Source organism: Macrobrachium rosenbergii, chromosome 17 (assembly GCF_040412425.1).
Source record: "Macrobrachium rosenbergii isolate ZJJX-2024 chromosome 17, ASM4041242v1, whole genome shotgun sequence".
NCBI lineage: Eukaryota > Metazoa > Arthropoda > Malacostraca > Decapoda > Palaemonidae > Macrobrachium > Macrobrachium rosenbergii.
This window is the reverse complement of record NC_089757.1, coordinates 491,270-515,269: the sequence shown is the minus strand read 5'-3', so window position 1 is coordinate 515,269 and position 24,000 is coordinate 491,270. Positions and strand designations below refer to the sequence as shown.

Sequence of the window (24,000 nt, the reverse complement as noted above, 5' to 3'; positions counted from 1 at the left end):
GGAAGAGACCTGACCTCTTCACCTGAGCTTCGAGCCAGGCAAAGGCATTCTCCCATTTAATTGGTATTCATCTAATGTACGCGCTGAAAGACCGCCCCGGTATCAAGACCGCCGGGTGACAGACACCGACTTCATAAACTGGTCCTGAACTGTCACAGGCAATGCAATTATCCCATGTGCCAGCAGAGTTTATGAACAATTTCGTTCATCGCTCCTGGTGAAAAAAGAAGGGGAAATAATAAAAGCAACTTTACCCTCGAGACACGTTTTATCTGAGGCTGCATCTCGGGATATTGTAGTAGACGAACTCATTATAATATCTGAGCATCCTCGTCCTCGTGAGAACGATTTGAAACACAACGATAAGTTTGTATTTAGCTTGGTTGAGCCGCGTGGAATCCGTCCGCGTGGACGGGTCACTTTTTCCAAAGATGATGATGTATGAAATGAGCACTTGAACATTTTTATTTAAAGGTAATGCAACTTGATGAATGGTTTTTAAGACTGACATTTTGTGACGTCAGTATGCGATACTTTCGCCAATCTGCGCTCGAAACTCGTCGAAAACCGAAATGTTCCGAGGGTCATTCGTAAACTTTTTACGTAGGTATCTTTCTATTTCTTTGTTGCAAAAACTCATGAGTGAAAATGTTGTTGAAACCGGGCAGGAAGGAAAGCAAGCAAATGAAGCAAGATGATGCTTGATTACATTTGTGGAATTTTCACGACTTGAAGAGCGTGACGTCACAACAGATCAGAAGATAAATTCGAGTTGTCTCATTTATTGCAGATGTATTCGTCTCATTGAAGAAGCTCAGTGATGGCCATATTTGAACAGCTCAGATATGTCGAAACCCCTGTTAGAATACCTTGCTGGATATAATGCCGTACCACTGACAGTAGCATGCTAATTAACTATCATTCTGTACACCACTTCAAAATTCAGAAAATGACACCTCTGCAATCAAATATTGGTCAAAAATGCAAGTGCACGACTCTTTTTAAACTAACAAATGGCCCAAAAATAGCTTGCGAGGTTTTTTAAAGGTTACGAATACTACACTGACGCGAATCTTTGTTGCCCAGCATCAAATGGCTTAAACGACATCGCCTCACAAGCTCAAGGCCAGAGTTCGAGCCCATAGCTGGGTCAGCTGGTTGGCGGAAAGCAGGAAACGGTTGTAGGCCGAGTTCACGAACCTGGTCAAAACTTTTGAAAGCACTAATGCAGATGCAATGTGGAGGTTATCGAGGATGAATTATATACAAAATCTACTTTGCACTGGAGTTTGCAGACGGAAGAGCAGGTGTGAGAGTGACAGCTGGTTTAAAACAGGATGCCTTATGTCATTTCAATATTTTCATGAATGGCGGGTATAGGTAAGCCACAGAAGGAACAGGCAATGTACTGTAGGTGCAAGTCTGAGGAATGAGAAGAGTCGTGAATGCAGCATACTGTAGAGCTCTTCACGTTTGCAGAAGCTATTATTAATCAGTAACAGCCGAGAGAGGCTTCAGAACTTCAGAGACTGACGAAACGGTTCAGGGGCTGTCAGAATGTAGAGAGTGAAGAGTAAGTGTTACCGAATGTGATGTAGTAAACGTTACAATATATGTAGTAAATTTATCGGAAAATATCACACTTCCAGTACCATAATAGTAATAATTTTAAAAGAATTTGTCAGAAACGTTGTGGCCTCGCGTTCTTCCAGTAGAGAAAAGATTATTATCGTTCTGCCGAACTAATCAAGGAGAAGTTGCTTTTCCAAGTCAGCTAAAGGTCAGTGAGATTTGTCTCTTTCATTGTTCACGGGTGTCTAATCTTTCAAATGATAAATATACAAATCTTATCTATAAAATGTTATATATGCAAATATAATTTATAAAATGTTAATATACAAACAAAAATACAACGAAATACTTCCATTCTACTCTGACAAGTGCCATCTCGAAATGACAATCCGTTTCCTACCATGGCCTGACATTTTATACCACTAAATACATACATGCATACATACATACATATCCTCTCATATGCAATATGCATGTACGTAAGTGTGGAATAAAAAAAAATCATGGATTCCTGCTCAGTCTGACACGAGCTTTCGTATGCGCAAGTAGAGCCAACGCTTCCATATATGTGAGTAGAAATTCTTCTGGCTAGCCATATTCGTTATTACCAAGCCATAAAGCCCAGTTGCTATGGTGACGTCTGTCCCGAGCTGGAGCTGAATAAATGCTTAGACAGACTTCGACAGCTTCGTAATATATTCATCATAAGTTCGTACGAAATTTGTAATGACATCTATTTATGCACTTGAATAGACTGTATATATGTATATGTGTTTGTGCGTGTGTATGTATGCAAAGCAGTTTCCCATGGTAGGGATGGCTCAAAGTATAACAAAACAATGTTATCTTTTTCGTGGTTTATGTGCTAAATCATTGATGAGCTCCTGAACAGAAAAATTCCACAGAGTACCCTTACAAAGAAAGCTCACCAGGTGGACGTCGAACCCCCCTACACACTTTACGCCTTTCAGCTCTGTCTTTTAAATTCTCGACCCTCCTGGATATTATGGGGGTTTAATTCCTAATAACTAACTCCTGTTAACTCCTTCACTCCCTTTACCCATACACACACACACGCACACACACAAAAACACACACATTATGTATATATACTTATATATGCTTAAAAAATCACAGTAGATGCACGTGACTTCAGTGTATAAGCGAATCCCACAGATATATATATATATATATATATATATATATATATATATATATATATATATATATATATATATATATATATACTGTGTATATATATATATATTGTAATAGTTTTTGCATTCATTCATGATTCAACATTAATTGTATGAATCATACGGCTTAATGTTGTATGTATGTGTATATATTAATTTTATATATATATAATTATATATATGTATGTGTGTGTGTAGATAAACAATATAAGAGTTCCTCACATGGAAATAAAAGGAGAGACCAAGACTTTCGACTTTTGTTATTGATATTACAAGAGTCAACGTCTGTTTACGAACGTTGCCTTTAAAATAACAGTCTAAAGCCTTACTCTCTCCTTCTTTTATTTTCATGTAAGGATCTCATACATACTGTATATATGTGTGTGCGTTTGTGTCCGCGCGCATTTAGATAATTATTTGGTAAAGAGACGACAGACCTGGCATCAGTCTTCCGTTGACAAGAAAATCTCAGTCAGCCACTTGGGCAAATTCACACTCTGCATTAATATGGTGGCTCTCTCTCTCTCTCTCTCTCTCTCTCTCTCTCTCTCTCTCTCTCTCTCTCTCTCTCTCTATATATATATATATATATATATATATATATATATATATATATATATATATATATATATATATATATATATTATATATATATACATATATAAATATATTATATATATTACATACATATATATATATATATATATATATATATATATATATATACATATATATATATATATATATATATATATATATATATATATATAATATATATATATATATATATACCCAGCTGCTACCCGAAAAAGTCGTTTAACAACCAAGTAAGTAATTCATTTTTAAATAGAGAAAGAGCAGTTGTGCGTTGCGACTACCTAGCTAAAATGTCATGAAAACGCAGATATTTTTCTAAAAAAAAAAAAAATCCGTATCATTGTATAGAAACAGAGAGAGAGAGAGAGAGAGAGAGAGAGAGAGAGAGAGAGAGAGAGAGAGAGAGAGAGAGAGAGAGCGAAGGAATACAAAAGAAAACGTTGTACGAGTATAGGTCAAATGAGAGGATGGGTAACGCAAACCCTGATCATTAAGGGAAGAAAAGTCTAGAAATGGAATCGCGATTAATCTCGCCGCAGCTCAGCCGCGAACAGACGGCATCTTCATGTGCTTCTATTTAAGCATCGCTCTCATATTTGGACCCGATTCCGCATTGCTGAGCGACATAACCGAACCTATTAATTCTTAGTTTCGTCCAAAGGATGATCTTAGGGGAAGATTCTCTTCTTCTCTCTTTGGACCGTGGTCGTCTGTACGATTGCAAATGAGTCACTTCCTTGACCACAGAACTGCTGCGCATTGCGCACTCATAAATATTCATGAGTATCTTTCTATGCTCTGTCTCTCTGTCGGTCTATGTTAATGAATAAGCTGAAAAAAAAAAATCTACATAATTCTTTGTGTATAGCTTAAACCCTTTCCTCTTCCCTTATCCGTTACCACGATGCTTTATTGCCGTTCGTGAATCATTATCTTCTAATACATAGTTTAACCGGGATCCCGTAATTCTATTAGGGAAAAATAACTTTTGGTGTTATGCTGAGTCCTTATTAAAAAGTTATTAAAAAGGGCCGTGCAATTTTCACCAGAGAACGACAATTTTCATTTGTCAATGGCTCATTGTAAGCTCTGCGCTTGCAACGTGTCAGAAAAGCCCTGTTCCCAGACGTCACATGCGCAGCTCTTCGTCTCACCCAAGGTCCTTCAAATACAGTGTGTATACATGAAGGCCTTGCTTGGTCTTACCATTCCATAATTTCAGTCGCATTGTCTTTGGATAAACAGAAGCGATTAGTCACAAGTTTGGTCCTGGTATGAATTAACAGCCGGTGAAATCAACTTTCGTCTTAAGTTCTGTCAAAATTAGAAAAATTAGGAGAACGAAACAGAAGATTTGCCGTTTCTCTACCTGCCACTTAAAGTTGTATTTCATATATATATATATATATATATATATATATATATATATATATATATATATATATATATATATATATATATATATATATATATATATATATACACACATACTGCAGTAACTACAGACCAATCTCTATTCTCCCTATGCTCTCCAAAGTTGCTGAAAACTTATTTTTAAGCTACTATGTAAGTATGTGGAATCTAAAGGATTGTTAGCAAATATTCTATATGCATATAGGAAGCAGTTAGGTACCTGCGATGCTCTGTTAGACTTCACATGCCATTTGTAAGAGAACCTTGATAAGATTTTGAGTGCATAGTAATTCAAATAGATTTTAGTGCTGCTTTCGATTTAGTAAATCACAAGGCACTTATTTATAAACTTCAGAATCTCGGAGTGGGTGGATATGTTTTAGGATCACTTCAAGAATTCCTTACAGGTAGGAAGCAGCGAGTTGCTGTGGACGGGATCTTTAGTGAACCAAGACCTATTTTGTCCGGAGTTCCAAAGGGTAGTGTTCTTGGTCCATTGTTATTTTTAATATATACAAGTGATGTGGTTGTTGTCCTGAAAAACAAGATTCTTGATTATGCCGATGATGCAACACTCGTGGGTGTAGTTGAGTCTCTACGTATGAGAAATGAAGCTGCCCTCAGCCTCAGTCGGGACAGGGACAGGATCAGGGAATGGTGTAGTCGGTGGGGTATGAGGTTGAACTCCAGTAAAACGACATTGGCAGATCTCGTACAGAAAGTTTTAGCAAATGCTGCACGAAAGGTATTTCGTAAGGCCTCATATATTTTATATTTATAACAGTGACAAAATCAGTGCAACCTGTCATTGTCCTTCCTTTACTAGAGTATACTGTTCTCCGGTTTGGATGTCTGCTTCTTCCAGAGATTTATATAGGGTGTTTTTTTATAAGTTGTGTTTCAACAGAGATCTTTCACATTCACAATTGATCCCTGATTCCCTTTACCTGCCCAGAGCAACCAAATTCGCTGAACAGCAACACCAGTGTGCAGTAAATGTGCCTCGCTGTCGAACTTCTCAGTTCCAAAGGTCCTTTATTCCTCACACCGTTGGACTGTGGAACGGCCTTGCAGAGGATATCGTGCAATTGGAACTTCAGGAGTTCAAGTGACAATGCAGTACATTACTACCATGATACTATTCTCCTTGCATTTTGATACATTTTTATCTATTTATTGATTTGTTAATTTAATTTTTCTTTTTGATAAGTCAAACTTCTTTAGGTATTTCCCTTTACCTCCTCTTACTTCTTCCTAATGAAAACCATATTCTTTGGAAGCTTGAATTTCAAGTCAGTGCCCCATGTTGGCTTGTTCCATATGGATAGGGTTTATCTGCTGAATAATAATAATGATAATAATAATATATACATATATATGTATATAATGTGTGTGTATATATTATATATATATATATATATATATATATATATATATATATATATGTATATATATGTATATATAAATAACTTTATCACGAAATAACAATATGAAGATGCCTAAGAGTAGAAGGTGAAATATCTTGCACGCCAGTGTTTCACTTTCCTCATGGCCAAGTACTCTGTTCATTATATATATATATATATATATATATATATATATATATATATATATATATATATATATATATATATATATGTATATATATATATATGTATATATATATATATATGAAAAGCTCATAGGTCACAGATATTTTATGAATTACAATACACAGTAGATTTTCTATTACTAAGTGTGGTTCAAGGCATTAGGAAGAACCTTGAGAGAATGTTTAGCTGTTGTCTGGTAAGCATCCTGATTAGTAGAACACTATATGTGTCAGGTGCATCAGATATTCTTGAGACGTGAGAAGATCCCTGCCTAGAGACAAGACTTTATGAGTTCATTTGCCGGAAATGTCCAGGTTCCGGTGATTCATTTGTATGCGTATTTTTGGGGGGCGAAGTCCCAGGGTGTGAAGGGATTAGTTATCAAACAAATTGTCATTCGAAGATTAACACCGAATATTGTTAGAAGTCTTAGGTGAAGACTCTGTGGTTTGAGACCTGCCAATTAAGAATTGTGAACATTGCTGTTTAGAGGTAGGAAACATTTTATGTTTAATTGTTTGGGGAACATTAGTATTCCATTTTATTTCATATCTTGTTTCTTGATCCAGTTATGTTAGATTTTGGTCAAATAAATTATTTTGGGTAACGCTTATTTCGCTGTAGACCTGAGAGAGAGAAAGAGAGAGAGAGTGAGAGAGAGAGAGAGAGAGAGTGTGAATATACAGATGTACGTTGCCAGTAGCCTTTTTTCCGACTTATTTTAGCTAAAGATAAGCAGTGAGATTTACTCTTGATTGTGTAACACACACATTTATATATATATATATATATATATATATATATATATATATATATATATATATATATATATATATATATACATACATATATACATACATAAATTCAGGCCTGAGTCAATGCAATGTAGACACATTCCATTAACTCTCATTATACCTCTTGACTTCAGCAGTCAACCGACTTTGTCGTGTTGCGAGTGCGTTAGAAAAGGGAAAGTTTTGCTGAAAAGTCGTAGGTAATCCTTTCTGGGGTCACCCCATTTGAGGGACGAACTTACATGTGACCATGCATATATACAATATATGTATATGTATATGTATATATATATACATATATATAGATGGATAGACATATATATACATATGTATGACTATAAAATATTGTCTTTTAAAACAGAATTCCATCTGCAATTCTGTTTTAGCAGAAAATATTTTATAGCCATTTTGGCCCATTATGGAATTCATTCATCTTCCTATGTTTTTCGTCTTCATCCAGAAGTCAAGCCCGTTTATAGCGGCGTAGCGGCCGACTTCTGGAACATTCCCCCAACTGTATTAATACCACTATTCTGTACCTCTTAATCCATTACCTGTCCGTTGAGGGAGACAGTTGTCTTCGAAATATAACTCTGTCAGATCTACCCTTTTGGTGTTTTGATGGGCTCCTTTTATTATATATATATATATATATATATATATATATATATATATATATATAGATATATAGATATATATATATTAACTAACCTCAATAAATTGAGTACATAACAGAGATGCATTGCATAAAAAGGCAGCTAGTGGTAAAACACATACACACATATATACTCAATTTATTGAGGTTAGTTAATACTAAAGTTAGTTCACTACTATAACTGTTCTAATGGAATAGTGGTATATAATTGATTATCCAATCTCAGCGAAGAAAACACACAGAATTAGTATAGTTTGTTGCAGCCGAAGCGCAAATCTTTGTTTTGGGTTCTCTTTCGTCTCTTATGGATGGCCAGCGTTGCGGCAACTGTTTTATTAATTGTTACGTTAGGACGTATAGAAAAGCTACCATTGTAGCTGGACTCAGGAATAATGAACAGATTCAGGTTTTGTGGCAGGTCAACTTACTTTGAATATCAGGCTCCTATAAATAAAATGATTTTGCTTCAATGAACGTAACGAAATTTGTATATGCATTCAAAATACAACCTCTGCTTACTCTGACTTCTTTCCGTGCATTCCTGCTGAGTGTAAAGGAACATTCGCACCTCCGGTGAGTCATTGCAAGATGTGTTTAAGGGGTAGCCTACTCGTTGGTAGGGGATAAGGGGTAGAGTTACTCGCCTTTGCTAGGTCATGATGCTTATGCTGATTTGTTTGGTTAGGTCAAGCGCAGGATGAAAGCATGGTCAGTATCTAGTGATACACTCCTTCGCTCCCGCCTTTTTTGGGGGGGCGGGGGGGGGGGCGGTTCTGTGCACGTTTCTTCGTTCTAGGGTAATCATTTCCCACGTCTAACCGGCAGATAGATATTCCTGCGTGTTAGAGATTTAGAGTGAAGGGCCTGAGATGTATATGTCAAAAACCCAGGCCAAACCCCACCGCCCCTCCCACAATCCCCCACCCAGTAAAGCCGCTTGCCCCAAGAATGTGCGTGAAACCCTTAGGCATGGCATTCAGAACAAGAATCGGAACTAAATGCACGGAAATGAAAGTAATGGATCGTAGTTGATGAATAAAAACACATCGATATCAGTGCAACACGCTAATAAGAAAGACGAATAAAGGCAAAAATGTCAGATAGAAATATACGGCAGTGAATCAGGGGAGGCACAGGCCGCCGACATGGTGATGTTCATTTGCCAAAAGAGGAATCAAAGCTCTTTCTTACTTGACTTATTGTTGTGTCCCTTTCCAACAGCACAGACAGATATCGGGTAACTGTTGATCCCTCGTCGATTATGACAGGGGGGAGAAAGGAAAATCCAGATCTGCGAGCTCACATTGTCACGGAAAAATGATTGTTTTCATGAATGAGACACCAGTCCCATGACACCGTCATTTCACATTTGTATACATCGGTACATCTTGCAATATTTACAAAAGCAGTTCAAGCGGGTCCTCCCATTCTCCTAAAAATAACAAACGCAGTTCTGAATGTGAATTCATTTCTAGAACGCTTGGGTGTCACTGAAGATATTGTGCCTCATGAATCATCTTTGAAACCCATTTTTAAGCTGCATCACTTTGTCGCCTCGTATGATTCATGACGTTGCTAAAGTCTGGCCGGGTGGAAACTTCAACAGTGGGACGTCTCGTGTGATCATATAATTAACCCTGATGGAGGTATCGCTTTCTTCTTCCTCTCCTTCTTCTGTATTTTTCTCATTCATTTGCTCTGTGTCTTTGTAGGCGAGTCATGGTGCTTGTGATGAGGCTGTAATCGGTTGAGCAAGGGATCAGCTGGCCTCTGCTCTTATTCATTCAGCAGTCATCCTGCGAGACGCGGCGCGTCATAAGTCTTAGTCAGCGCAACGCAAATGAGACAATGACAAAGATTTATTAATGACACATGACAATAACGCACTCGACTAAAATAACAGGACTGACGCTTATTGTTCTCCTATTGCCTCTCTGATGGAGTAGTCTGGGTAATTGGGGAAATATCTATCTATCTGTTTATTGTTGGTCATTTATCTATCGTCTCTCTCTCTCTCTCTCTCTCTCTCTCTCTCTCTCGTGTTCATTATTTCCGTATATATGTATGTATATATATATATATATATATATATATATATATATATATATTATATACATATACAGTATATATATACATATATATCTATATATATACATATATATAAAATATATATACGTATATAGATATATATGTATATAAATATATATATATGTATATATATACATATATATATGTATATATATATACATATATATATACATATATATATATATATATACATATATATATATATATATATATATATATATATATATATATATATATATATATATATATATATATATATATATATATATATATATATATATATATATATATATATATATATATATATATATATATATATATATATTGCAGTGCGTATCCATATCATTATCTTGTCATTTAACAAATACAACTTTAACAACGCAGATTAAACTAAGGGTGCGTACGTATACATGTTCAAGCACGACCTCATATATTCTAATGGTAATTTTGCAGTGTACAATTTTCTTTACAGTTCGCCTGTCGAGTCAAAAAGAATGCATCCTAATCATCATTATCGTTATTCATGAGACGCAAGACGATGTAAATAAAGAGAGAGACATTATAATATGTTAGGCCTATGATGCCTCTGACACACGGCAATATTAAGGACTCTGGCTGTCTCATTTTTATGAATATGGACTGCAATTTTAACTGTTATTACTCAACTCTTGTCCGCAGGAGGGAAATTACGACTCTCCTTATTTTCGAGGGAGTCACTCCCCTCTATTTATGCTAATCGTAATTTTGCAAGTCACCTGTGACACTACAGCCATCAGTTTGAACGTTAAAGGCTCCCCAAACCTCCTCTCTTTGCTCCAAGGAGAGAAAGAGAGAGAGAGTGAGCGAGGTAAAGAAAAGCCATCTCAATATTTTTCCTTTTCATTTTATAAATTTGATTGCTATTAGATTACATCGCTGTGAGTTTCCAGTAAAGAACTGATGACAGACGAAGGGAAATGTGCCAGTATTTTATGCAACAAGCAATCCAAACATGTCATTATATTTCATAAAGGAATTGACGGGACAAATCGAAGACGACTTCGACGAGAGCCTTTGTACAAACCCGGTGATTTTTGATTAATGGTTTGAATTGATTCCGAGCCTTTGTTGACTCGGTAAGGATCTTCAGCCTTTTTTTATTGGCGTCGTAAAATGAGGATGGGATTAAATATAACCTGAGGTAATCTTGACTCGGCCCTTCGGCGTGAATAGCCTCAAAGGGCTCCACGAAGCCATAGTGATTTGTGGCTGCTCGTAGCGGCTCTCCTTTCTTCAACGTAGTCAGTTAATGACCCTAGTTATTTAAAGCGGTTACTTCCCGGGTACTTAGATGTTTAGTAACTTTTAAAGTAACATGCTTATGTTATGTAGAGTGAATGAGTCATCTATAAAAGTCTTAAAATTTGTGCATTCCCTTTGAGCATAATATAATGGCAAGGCTTGGGCAGAAACAACTGAGCAGACTTAACTTCAGGTGTTGTAATCTTAATATTCGTACATTTAATGATGCTGTTGGGATTAGTCTTGTCCACGGTGTAGGTTATCATACCCAGGTTCTGTTGAACGTCTCTCTCCTTTTTGATAGATGTTTTGTTTTGTGGCTAATGTTACTGACAAATTACACGCAAGCATTCTCCCCCTCCCTGGCGACGGGTAGGTGCTTGTTGCGAGTTTTGTTTTGTTATTATCAGTGTTATTATTTGTTTTGTTGTTATTACTGCTGATTCCTCGGCTTTCAATTGATCAGTGACTTTTCACTTACCTATTACGTTGGTCGGCAATGTCGGGGCAGCTATGAGGGCAGAAAAAAGCAAAGAAATTTTTGGGCCAAAAAAAGTTGGCAAAGTGCGACAGTAAGTTAACAATCGCCGGAAGGAGTTGCGAGTAAACTTTGAGCAATGAGAGACTTTTGCAGGTTCATTACAGACCTTCATTAGGCGAGACACCCTGCCTCACTCAGAACCAGTCGATAAATCATTATTTTTTTCTTTTTTTCCATGCAAAAAAATTACAGTAGTTCGAGTGACTGAACTTACGACAAGAATGACATACATGCAGTTCAAAGATACACATTATTATTATTATTATTATTATTATTATTATTATTATTATTATTATTATTATTATTATTATTATTATTATTATTATTATTTATTCCAAATGAGCAAACATTCTTATGGATCAAGCATAGGTCATTAAGTTTTATGATAACAGAATGCCCTTATATAAATAAAGCGAAAACGAGGAGAAAAGAATATCAAATAAATGAAGATAAATTAGTGGACAAATAGATAATATATGCTTATACGTTCACATAAGAAAAACCATGCCATCGTTGCAAAGGTGCTCAGAAATACCATTGCTATTCTGAAAGCTATGAAACCCCACTATACAAGAGATTATGTATCTGGATTGTATGTTTGTTTATTTGTCTCTTATTAGATACAGGCTGTACGTAAACAATTATGGGTGGATTTTTAGGAAATTGGACCAAAAGTGTCCGCTTGGACTGGCAACAAATGATTTCATTTTGGGAGAGATCAGGAACAAAAAATTGCGTACAAATCTAACTGGGACATCCGTTAGATTTGAAATAATGTAGTACTTAATTTAGCTCATACTAATACAATTGTGTGACCTGCCTCAGGTGTTTTTGGGCCGAATTTAGACCAGTCCGGAACCAAACTTCTTTCGTATTCCCATTTTCATGTTTCTACTGTAGTAACATCCAGGAGAATGCTCTCTTTCTTTCTTACATCTTTGAGTTCGTGGAAAACCTGATGCCTTCAAGAAAAGAATCATGTATACGTTTGTTCTGATGGACAGTGCTATTTGTCAGCTCCTCTTAGAAAATTCACTGAGTTCAGATGATGCTTGGATTCGGGGGCGATGGAGCGCACAGTTGAATTGCGTGTGACTGTGAATTCTATAACTCCGTTTAGTGACGTCGAGAATTAATATTATTATTATGATTATTATTAATATCTTGCTTTTTTATTGTTTTCAATGTTGTTGTTGCTACCATCAAGGTTTCTTTGTTTGTTTATTGTGAAAGGAGCCGTTATCTGCTATTTTCTTTGCACTCCTCGATCAAATCAAATCTTTGTTCTTGAAGATGGAGGCAGGAGTTGTTGGGGGGAGAGTTTTGGCACCTGATTAGAAGTCATTTGTTTGTCTGTCCGAGACAGATGCCCAGTGGGCATAGAAAGAGAGAGAGAGGCACTTGGCCAGGAGAAGCGAGTGATAGAGAGCGGAGTCATTATTTTTGTTTGTTTGTTTGCATTTACACGGAAAAATCGAGCTTAAGCCAACTACATAGAAGTAAGACACGGGGCCACTTTGTTTAAACTAGTAATCTGTTCTTGAATGTGAATATTGGTCTACACATATAAGAAGTAAAAAATGCGCCGAAGTTTCTTCGGAGCAATCGAATTTTCTGTACATCGTAAAATGCTGTGTGGTACTTTCAGCCACGGCCCATGAAACTCAGCCACGGTCCGGTGGTGGCCCGTGTTGTTGATACCTAAAGCGGTGCCAGAAGCACGATTATGGCTAACTTTAACCTTAAATAAAATCAAACCTACTGAGGCTAGAGGGCTGCAATTTGGTATGATTGATGATTGGAGGGTGGATGATCAACATACCAATTTGCAGCCCCCCAGCCTCAGTAGCTTTTCAGATCTGAGGGAGGGCAGAAAAAGTGCGGACGGACGGACAAAACCGTCGCAATAGTTTTCTTTTACAGAGGACTAAAAAATGGATTAGGTTTGCCACGGGTTATTCGGCGTTCTCTTCGTTTTCTGTAACGATTCTTGTGGTTCATACGTGGTGCTTGCCTGACTTTCACTTTCAACAAAGTATTATACTTTAAAAAGTGTTGGTAGGATTTTCAGCGAGGCTTCTCTCTCTCTCTCTCTCTCTCTCTCTCTCTCTCTCTCTCTCTCTCTCTCTCTCTCTGTCGGTCTGTCTGTTTATTCATACGAGTTTAATAATCAAAATTATTGATGAACTTGGCACTGTGCTCAGTAAGTTAGAGAACTCTCGATAAACCTCCCACAGATGTTTTCGTTCTTTAGTGTATTCATACCGTCCAGGATTTATAATTAATATCATTCTTTACTGTATAACAAACGCACAAATGAAGCGGATCATGTCGCGGAAGTTTTCTTGACTCTTGAATCTCGGTTCACCAGTTCAAGGAGGAATGTGGCCGCGAGTTTTGTCGTGCATTTGCTCTGGTGCCACCCGTTCTCCAAGTGACTCACTGCCGAAAGCTTTGTATGCGAGGATTTATTGTCGGGATTTTAACTCGGGAATTTCGTTTCCTCGAGTCATTGCAAGAGCTTTCCTTCGCCCTCGTTCTCTCGTGTGCGAGGCCTTTGCCTCTTCTTACCCCTGGTTCTCCTGTCGTGGACTCTTCGCAACGCAAAAGCTCCCGTCTTCCCTCTGTGTGATAGGCCTATACCTCTGCTGACGCACCCACAGGCTACAGACCAACACCATTCGGGGGGGAAACGACCAGTTTACCTTTCTCGATAAATTCGTGGTGCCTCTGGCGAGCAGAATCGTGAATTAAGTACCTGGTGGTTAGTCGACAGTACTATGTTGCATCCAAGTTGGTCAAGAGCATGGGGCTATAGCAGCCGTTCTCCGCCGCATGGGATTGAACTCTAGTCTCTCCGTGCGTAAGGAGAGGTCGGACATAAAGCAGATGGAATACGGGGAATTTTGCGGCGCGAAGTGTCAACGAAAAAAAGTAGCAGAGGATACCAAGAGACAATGGCAGGGCAAACAAGAGAACGAGAGCCACGCAAGTTATTGCAGTTCTTCGAGGAAAGAAAATCCTCGATATGAAACCTTGACTAAGAAGAAATCGTCCGCTACGGAGCTTCGCCCGCTGGAAACGGGATGGGAAAAGGATGATGGGCAAGTTGCCGCAGTACAAGCTTGAAAGGAAACGACGATTATCTGACAGTGAACAGAAAGTCGGTGTAAGAACGAAGACAAAATAAAGCAGGGCTGGTATCTCTCTCTCTCTCTCTCTTTCTCTTTCTTCCTCTCTCTCTCTCTCTACTGCAGTAATTAGCCAATCTGTTGCTGTCACTCTCAGAAGGCTTTTTCACCTCTCTCTCTCTCTCTCTCTCTCTCTCTCTCTCTCTCTCTCTCTCTCTCTCTCTCTCTCTCTCTCTCTCTCTCATGTGCTGTTAAGCTACTCAGATAAAGAATTTCCGGCAGGGTCTATTATTATTTTTCAGGGCGTAAGGAAGGTAATTATTGAATAGGTTTTTTCGTTCTCTTTTGTTGTGGAAGTTTTATATCAGTCGTCATTTTTCATTCCTTTTATAGAATAACTACCTGATGATGATCGAGGGTGAAAAACAGTGAAGAGAATTGTATGGCACTTCGTCGACTGTGGTTGGTCGCAGCAAGAGTAAAGTACGCTTAGGCTAGCAACCTCATACCAACAGACTTGCTAAGAACCAGAAGACTAACGCATCCTAGAGACACTTCCTCTTAGGATAAAAAAAGCTATGTAAACTGTATATATATATATATATATATATATATATATATATATATATATATATATATATGTGTGTGTGTGTGTGTGTGTGTGTGTGTGTGTGTGTGTGTGGCTAGCGCGTATGATTTTATCTTAAAGAGTACAGTAGTTTGGTGGTGCTCTTTGCCCTGATGTATTGCACCGTATTGCACCGTAACCGTGAAGTGGACAGGTATCAGAGCCGGACAAAATGAAGAACTGCAGTATATGGTCGGAATACGTCTGTAATGCGTGTGTATTCTTCTTTGTTTGCCGAATAGTGCCATGAAATATTTGTTCAAATAACATTCCAATTTCGTCCTATTTTTTCATTTATCTTGGCTTCAGTTTTGACAAAAATTGAGCGATAGAATGAACGAGGAAAAAACGAATAACATGCCTTGTGTCCAACTGCCTCATGTGCCAAAGAGTCTCACATATGTGGTGAATGGTCACATGTGGCACTGGCAACTACTGTCGACGTAGGATGACCATAAAATGTGGATATCTCTGATTTTATCGACTGCAATGTGAGGCCGTGTGACGGGGACCCTTATCTGCAGTGCCTACACTCATTTTAAAGCATTGCTTATTTTCATGGGCCTAAAGAATGTCGGGCGCAGCTCATATTTCTTTATTCTGGATCTATCTGCCACATTCTTTCTAAAGAGTAAGAACTCAGTAGTACGGAGGTTTGGCTCACTGAATTTACGCAAGGAGTGAGGGTACAAGCCGCATGCGCGGTCCATCCTGGGTTCTCGTGACCACGCAGAGATCTCGGGTAAACTCGATTTCGTTGACCACTGGTAGTGTCCACTTTTAGGATACACACAGACACTCACTGATACATATATATATATATATATATATATATATATATATATATATATATATATATATATATATATATATATATATATATATATATATATATATATATATATGCATGTGAAAAAACGGCTTGAATCTGATGTAAGTGTCTTAAAGTCTTTTGTGAATGGATATATTATTGTTTCATAATATTTCTCAGTAAGTCATTTTTAGTCTTTCTTTGTTTCCTCTAAATAGGTATGCTCATTCAAAAGATTTGTTGGGTCCATAACACTGTTGTCAGGAGTTTAAAATATGAGACCGGGAACATCTCATTGTGTTCTTTGTTTCAGGAGAGGCCTGATCATTTTTTAGATAAAGCCATAAAAATTGTTGGTTTATTGATAAGTATTAGTTGCTGTATTCATCCCGTGATTCAGCAGTAGTTTATGCACAGCCAACAATAGCATTTAACATTAGTGCAACATCAGTATATGAGCCAGTGGTCAAAATTCCTGGCGCCAGTGGGCCAACTGAGATTTACAGTGATATTAGTCCGAGCAGTTACTGAGGAAATTGCGCGCATTTTGTCTTTCACCCATTTTAATGACTTTCCTCGTCGCTTAACTTTGCATCCATGGAAATAAACGCGAACAGTGACGCGATTTCTCCTTGTTAAGTTGCATGTCTAGCGAACACTTTGACGAGTCGGACGCCCTTTCTAGCAAAGGCAGCTCCTCGAAAATAATGAGAAGGTTGACGCCCAGAGACGAGATGCTCGTAAAAAGCCTAATGTAGAGACTGAATTGGTGTCTGATGGTGCCGAAGAACTCAGTCAATGATCACTCTTAAACAACAAATTACCCAGTGTCAGGTATCATTCGGAGGGGTCTTCGTAGACATAAAGAAAGAGAGAGAGAGAGAGAGAGAGAGAGAGAGAGAGAGAGAGAGAGAGAGAGAGAGAGAGAGAGAGAGATTCAGTCTCAACCCATGATCAAGAAAAGATATTTAGTGGCAGGCTGCTGATGACTCTTCACTTTGAAGGTGGGACTAATGGACGAGTTGGGCTCCAAGAATTCAGGGCGATCGCCCTTTTTTTCCATTTTGATTACTTTGTCACTCTCCCCTATTATTTTCAACGTATGACTTTTAAAATAACATTCCAATAACCATAACATGCTTTATTGGCCTTTAGAATTTAATTGCAAGTAAGATATGGCCGAAATTCCACTCCAAGAGCTGGACTACTTCAGGAATGCCTGTAAACACTGCACCAGCCCAGTAGCATCTCCCAAAGGCAGGCCGAGATCTAGGTAATGCAATACTTTAATTGCGCTGAGCAAAATATATCATTTACGTACATGATACTGCTGCTGCCCTGCTCTTGTTTTTGTTTAGAGATTTTTATTTCATTCTCTTTTTTCTGTTTATTGTAAGGGAAAGAGATTTGCTCTAGATATTTAATAGACTCGTTGGTTAACGACATTGGTGGACGGGACTGCTGTAAGTACGTGGTATTGGTCTTGTTAGGATTCTTTTCTTGTCATTGTATGTATGTATGTATGTATATATGTATATATGTATGTATGTATATATATACTACCATTTCTTCTGTGATTAAGATGGATATATTTCAAGACAGACATCAGACCACCTCTGGTTGATAAACCTTGTTACCGTGTCAGAGAATTCATAAAGTCAGTATCTTCATTGCAGTACCTTCCCAAATTCGGTCAGAAGGACATTAGAAAGCGTATACGAAAATATTAGGTAATCGAAAAATGAAGTTTATTTCACTTTGCCCGTTTCCATTCCATAGGTCAGGTTAATGTGAACAACAGGTACCTTTTATATCTTGGATGACTTTGCACAACCCTTGAGCACACCCACTCTCACACGAGCTGCACTTCAGTAGCCTAATGGTCTTCTCCTTTTTGTTGGTCTCTTCAATGATGTTAAAGCCTTTTGTGCATACATACATACATACATAATACACACACACCATATACAGTGTATATATATATATATATATATATATATATATATATATATATATATATATATATATATATATATATATATATATATATATATATATATATATATATATATATATATATATATATATATATATATACAGTATATATAAATGGATGTATGCATGCATGTATGTATGTTCCACATACACTTTGAAACGCATTGAACAATTTCAACCAAACTTGATAACTTACCATCTGGGAAAGAACACTTTGGGGCTAAAACATCACTGGCACGAAAGGGTGGGGTGTGGGAAGGGGGTGAAATGTAAAAATTACCGAAAACGACAGACATTAGCGGCTAATCCATAGTTTTCGAGGTCGCTGAGTTTAATAGTGACACTCCCGATGCCCTCCAAATCCAAGCTCAGCCTTGATAGGAAGCGGAGGTTGTCATTCAGAGTTCTCACAGGCAGTGTTGGGTTGGTCAACTAATATATACATATATATATACCTATATCTACTCATACATACACACACAGACATATATGTAGATATAGATATGTCTCTGTGAGTTTACGCTTTTGTTGTTGTAGAGTCAGAGCGCAGAGCAGAGAAACGGTTGAGCGAGAGGGGGCAAAAGCAACAACAATGAGTTTGAGGCTTCAGAGGAGCCTGGCTCTTCCCACTTATGGGTAAGAGTTTGCGAAAGGAAGAGAGGAAATGTCGGTCGTAGAGTATCATATTGAAGATCGAAGACGGTCTTTTTAAAGTTTGATTTTATTTTCGTAAAGATCAGATGACATTTTTATGGAGAAAAAAGGTGGTGTACAAAGCATGTTGGTGTCCACTAGTTATTGACTAATACATTTCGGGCAGAGAAGAGCGGATGAAATTCACAAACGAGTGCTGAAGCCCTTGCGTGTCTGCCGCAGGAAATTTTCGAAAATTTTCGCGGAACTTGATAAGGGCCTCGGCATTATATGTTGTTGACATCATTGAAGTTTTCATGGTATATTTGTACAGTTACAATGCTTCATAAAAAATGACATAGCTATTAAGAGTGACTGTAAATCACCAATTACTTTCGATAATTTTCGGAGATGCCATTCCTTATAACTTCAAGCTCCGCATGGAGTTGCGTCGTTGCTTTCCATCTCATTCTCATTCAGAGATTTGTCTTAGCCTTAATCAACTCTGTCCATTTGGAATCTATAGCGAAAACAGAAACGAAGTAGACCACGTTTGTAGCAAAACATTCAAATCGTCACAGGTTGCCACCGTGCTCTGTATACAAGACAAAAAAAGAATTGGAAACAGAAAGAAATGCAGATTAAGTACCTCTAAACTCTTTTGTCATTTTACCTCAAGTTCAGTTCTAATGCATCTTGGCCAGGTAGTTTCCATATGCCCAAAGATTTATTATTACTCAATGAATGATCCTCTTCGAACCCGGGTAGATATCTCCGTAGAGTTGTTTGCATTCTCGCCTTGCTCCTGGGCTAGGCAGAGGATTACTGTTTATTGGTCAAGTTATCAGAAATCATTCCGCTGCTCCCGAATTTTCTCCAGCTCAATCTGGTCTCATTTCTTACAGAAATTTTGTAGCGATTCAGAAGCTCCCCCGACGCCGGCAACTCCGTCCTCTTCGTTACCTCATGGTCACCACCCACACCAACACCAGGCCTCCCATCACCAACACCAACATCACCACCACCACCATCACCACTCGCATCATCACCCACCACACACCGAACCTCCAGGATCGCCAGTTCAGCACTCGAACGTAAGTATTGATGGTCGTGAGGTGAGATCTCGTTGGTTCTCTGTTGTAATTTGCTGGATTTTCACTCTGGAAAGTAGCTTCAAATCCGTGAGCCACTAGTGTACCACTGTTGTTGTCGTAATAACACTAGAGAGAGAAAGGGAGATCTAAAGACAGTTCCTGAGTCATTTCTTTTACCTAATTCTGGTAACTGAATTTTCTTTATTGTCCTTTCCTAAGGCACAAAGACAATCCTCTAAATTGCGCTTTCCTTCATTTCACCGGGGACAGAGGGATGAAATCCTTAGCGAGAGATCTCTTCTTCTTTCCTATCTTTCTTTAAATCTTCAGCTGAAACCCCTTATGAACAGTCAACAGATCATAAACCCACGAGGGCTCCAAAGATAAATTAGTCTGCAGAGAGAGACAAGGTATTGGACAAGGTAATAAATAAATAAATATGAGGGAACAAAAACTAAGCCGATACACCTGAAATCAGGAGACGTCAGCAGGAAGCAGGAATGAACCTGCTCCTCGCTCAAACAACTACATTAAAAAAAACTATTCCTCATTCCAGTCGTAGCTAAAATAAAACTCGTAGCAAACTGAGCAATATTAAACCAGATACTAGAAAAAGACACACTCTTCGCAGAAGCAGCTTCTTCAGTGTTGTGAGCAAAGGCAGTTATGTCAAAATAAAGAGTTCAGTGGATGTTCATCGTTGCAGTACATTTCGTGTTGTCAAATTGAACTCACATTACGTCTGCACCACATGTCAACATTAAAAGTTGGCAAAATAAACTTGACACGCTTCAGTAGAATGGCTTCATCATGAAGCATTCTAAAACTTTCCAGCAAGAGGCCAACTTTTTGAGGACCAGACGAAGCAGTATTACGTATGCGTTTCTCAAAAGTCAATTTCTTTTCAAAAATTAAACCGAAATCTTGGAAATCACTGATATTTAAAACCATACCATATATATATATATATATATATATATATATATATATATATATATATATATATATACAGTATATATATTTGTATGTATATATACTGTATATACATACATACATACATACATACATACATACATATATATGTACATATATAGTAAAAACACATAAAGAAAATAACCCTATAAGACTAATAATTAGTAATGTTGGTTCCATAGCTTATATAGGCTTTCAAGACATCTACCGAAATTATTGTCACCATTGCTAAGAAGTATTTCTGGTACCCATCTTCTTAATTCTTTAGATTTGACTGACAAAATCAGTGGTATTACAATCAATCCAGATTCGTGGTTAAGTTATGATGTCTGTTCCTTATTCACTAAAGTGCCCCTTGGATGTAAATAATATATTGGTTCAACTAAATGATCTAGTCCCTTCTATTTGATTGGCACTCGAGTTAGAGAAAGATGAATCTTCTACCTTTTTTTTGGACATTTATATGAAAAGGGAGCCTTTTCATTGTAAATTTAGTATTTATAGGAAAAAGACAAATAATTCGACATATGCACACTATTATCCAGGGCATCATATAATATCAAAATTTAAATTTTTTCCTCAATGTGTCTTCGAGCTTTGCGGATTGTCAGTCCTGAGTTTTTAGATCGAGAATTCAAAAATATCAGAATAACAGGAAGAGATCTATGCTATTCAACCCACGTCATGGATATTTGTTACAATAAAGCTATTAAGACCTTCTATGGAAAATCGGAAAGAAAAAAGAAGTGTCCTCAAACACCCTTTGTTTGGCTCCTTTTATTGGATTTGAAGCTGTAAAACATTTTTAAAATTGTTTAATACAAATGTATCCTTCACATATATAATAATATCAAAAGCAGACTTGTAAAAAATAGCCCCCGAAAAGATAGCAATATTGTATACGAAGATCCTTGTATGGATTGTGATTTATTTTACTTAGGTCAAACCAGTGAAGAATTAAATACCAGATTAAAACATATTCAGTAAGAACGGGTCAGACTAATGATGCTGTATATTTTGCATCTAAGTGAAAAGCCCCACAGAATAAACTGGACTCCAAGCAGGAACTCGTTGGAATCTGTTCTGATTCAGCTGGAAGAGAAATTTTAGGTTTGATTTCCTTTGACCCTGTAATAACACATATGTTCCAGAAAGATTTGAAAGATAGAATAAAGAGGGTTACCAATTAGTAGATTTCGATGTTATTCCGTTGACTGTTCTGTGACCTCCCAACCTATTTTTTTTTATTCCCTTAGGACTTGTACCCACCATATATATAGGCCCTTGTCTCTGCATATCTTTAGTTGCTGTGACCAAGTCTTGGTAATATGACGAAAGTACATAGCATCTCCATTGTTTCACTTTCCTTTGTGGCTGAAAACAGCAGCAATTCGCTTATCCAAAACGAACTAAAGAGTGAAGCAAGTAGAGGATCTAGAATGTGGAAAAGATGGATGGGGCTTCTGTTCCATAACTGACGTTTTCTTTTTTCACACTTCAGCTGCTGCGTGTACTTGTTCTCTATTATTCCAATTGTTAAGTATTATCTGTATAAACTATTATTATTATTATTATTATTATTATTATTATTATTATTATTATTATTATTATTATTATTATTAATACTGAGGTTTGCTTTTTCACTTATCGTTTTAAGCAATCTATACTTGAATTCTGTATCTACCGAGGCCTCTGGCTGAAAATTAATTGTATTCTACTGTTTTATCATTATCATTATTTTTATTATCACTATTATCTCAATATTATTATTGCCAATACTGTTATTATGAATACTATTAATACCATTATTATCACCAACCGTTTGGGTATAGCCAATTATTATTTTTACTTTTTATTTCGTATGTCTAAATTGTGTGTATTGTCTTTACTTTCGTATATCTAAATTCTGTGCTGTCTTTACTTTGTATGGGCCCTGACCTGAAATAAAGGATATCATATGTATGTACGTATATGTATATATATACATATATATACTGTATATGTATATGTAAATATATATGTGTGTGTATTCGTGTGTGTATTCATTTTTTCAAATTAATGACAAACTTCATCTTGAGTAATTCCAGTAATTCCTTAAAATTAATCACTCACTTTTTTAATCCTGCGTACCTGAATCTCAGAACCCTACTTCTTTATGTTTTGTGTATTAGTTAAGTGCATTTTTCTAGTGCGTGTTAATAATTGCATCATACAACCAAAAATGAAGGTTTGTGTCCGTGACACTAAATTCTAACTCAGCTCGTGAAGAGAATTCAGATGGTGTTTCGCTATTCTGCACCAAGGTTAGGATTGGGAGAAATAGAGGATTTCTAGGTGATGAGTCTAGCTGACTCTTAAACCAAGACCCATAGCTTAGGACTGGGAGAAATGGAAGATTTCTAGGTGATGAGTCTAGCTGACACTTAAACCAAGACCCATAGCTTAGGACTGGGGGAAATAGAGGATTTCTAGGTGATGAGTCTAGCTGACACTTAAACCAAGACCCATAGCTTAGGACTGGGGGAAATAGAGGATTTCTAGGTGATGAGTCTAGCTGACACTTAAACCAAGACCCATAGCTTAGGACTGGGGGAAATAGAGGATTTCTAGGTGATGAGTCTAGCTGACACTTAAACCAAGACCCATAGCTTAGGACTGGGAGAAATGGAGGATTTCTAGGTGATGAGTCTAGCTGACACTTAAACCAAGACCCATAGCTTACCCCAGTGGTCTCTAAAATCTGTAGGGATCTTGACCTGTGGGGGCTAAGTGCCGTCAGTGCTTGCAGCATCCCTTCGACTCCTAACTGCACCCATATTTTAGCAATTTAGTTTTGTCTCCAATCTTGCTCTTTTCTTCAGTCTTGGTGTCCAGCGTCCCTCACTTTTACTGCTGACTGCAGCTGTGGAGTCTCCTCCCAGTCCACCCCTAATCCCCTACATGACTCCGTGTGCGTTTCCTGCATCTCCTTATCTCGTTTTCCAACCACTCAGCCTCCCTCTTCTAT

General features: G+C 37.4%; 1 protein-coding gene across 6 annotated transcripts in view; it reads left to right on the top strand.

Moving 5' to 3' along the window:
- The window catches only part of LOC136847643 (protein vestigial-like), a 145,985-nt gene that overhangs the window by 17,724 nt on the left and 104,261 nt on the right, over window positions 1–24,000 (top strand). For 5 of the 6 annotated variants that reach the window (XM_067119377.1, XM_067119376.1, XM_067119375.1 and 2 more), the window contains exon 2: window positions 19,833–20,021. The exons of the other annotated variant lie outside the window; for it this stretch is intronic. In XM_067119377.1, the coding sequence (XP_066975478.1) occupies window positions 19,833–20,021 (189 nt within the window). The remainder of the gene's footprint in view (window positions 1–19,832; window positions 20,022–24,000) is intronic. 6 annotated transcript variants of the gene reach the window in all.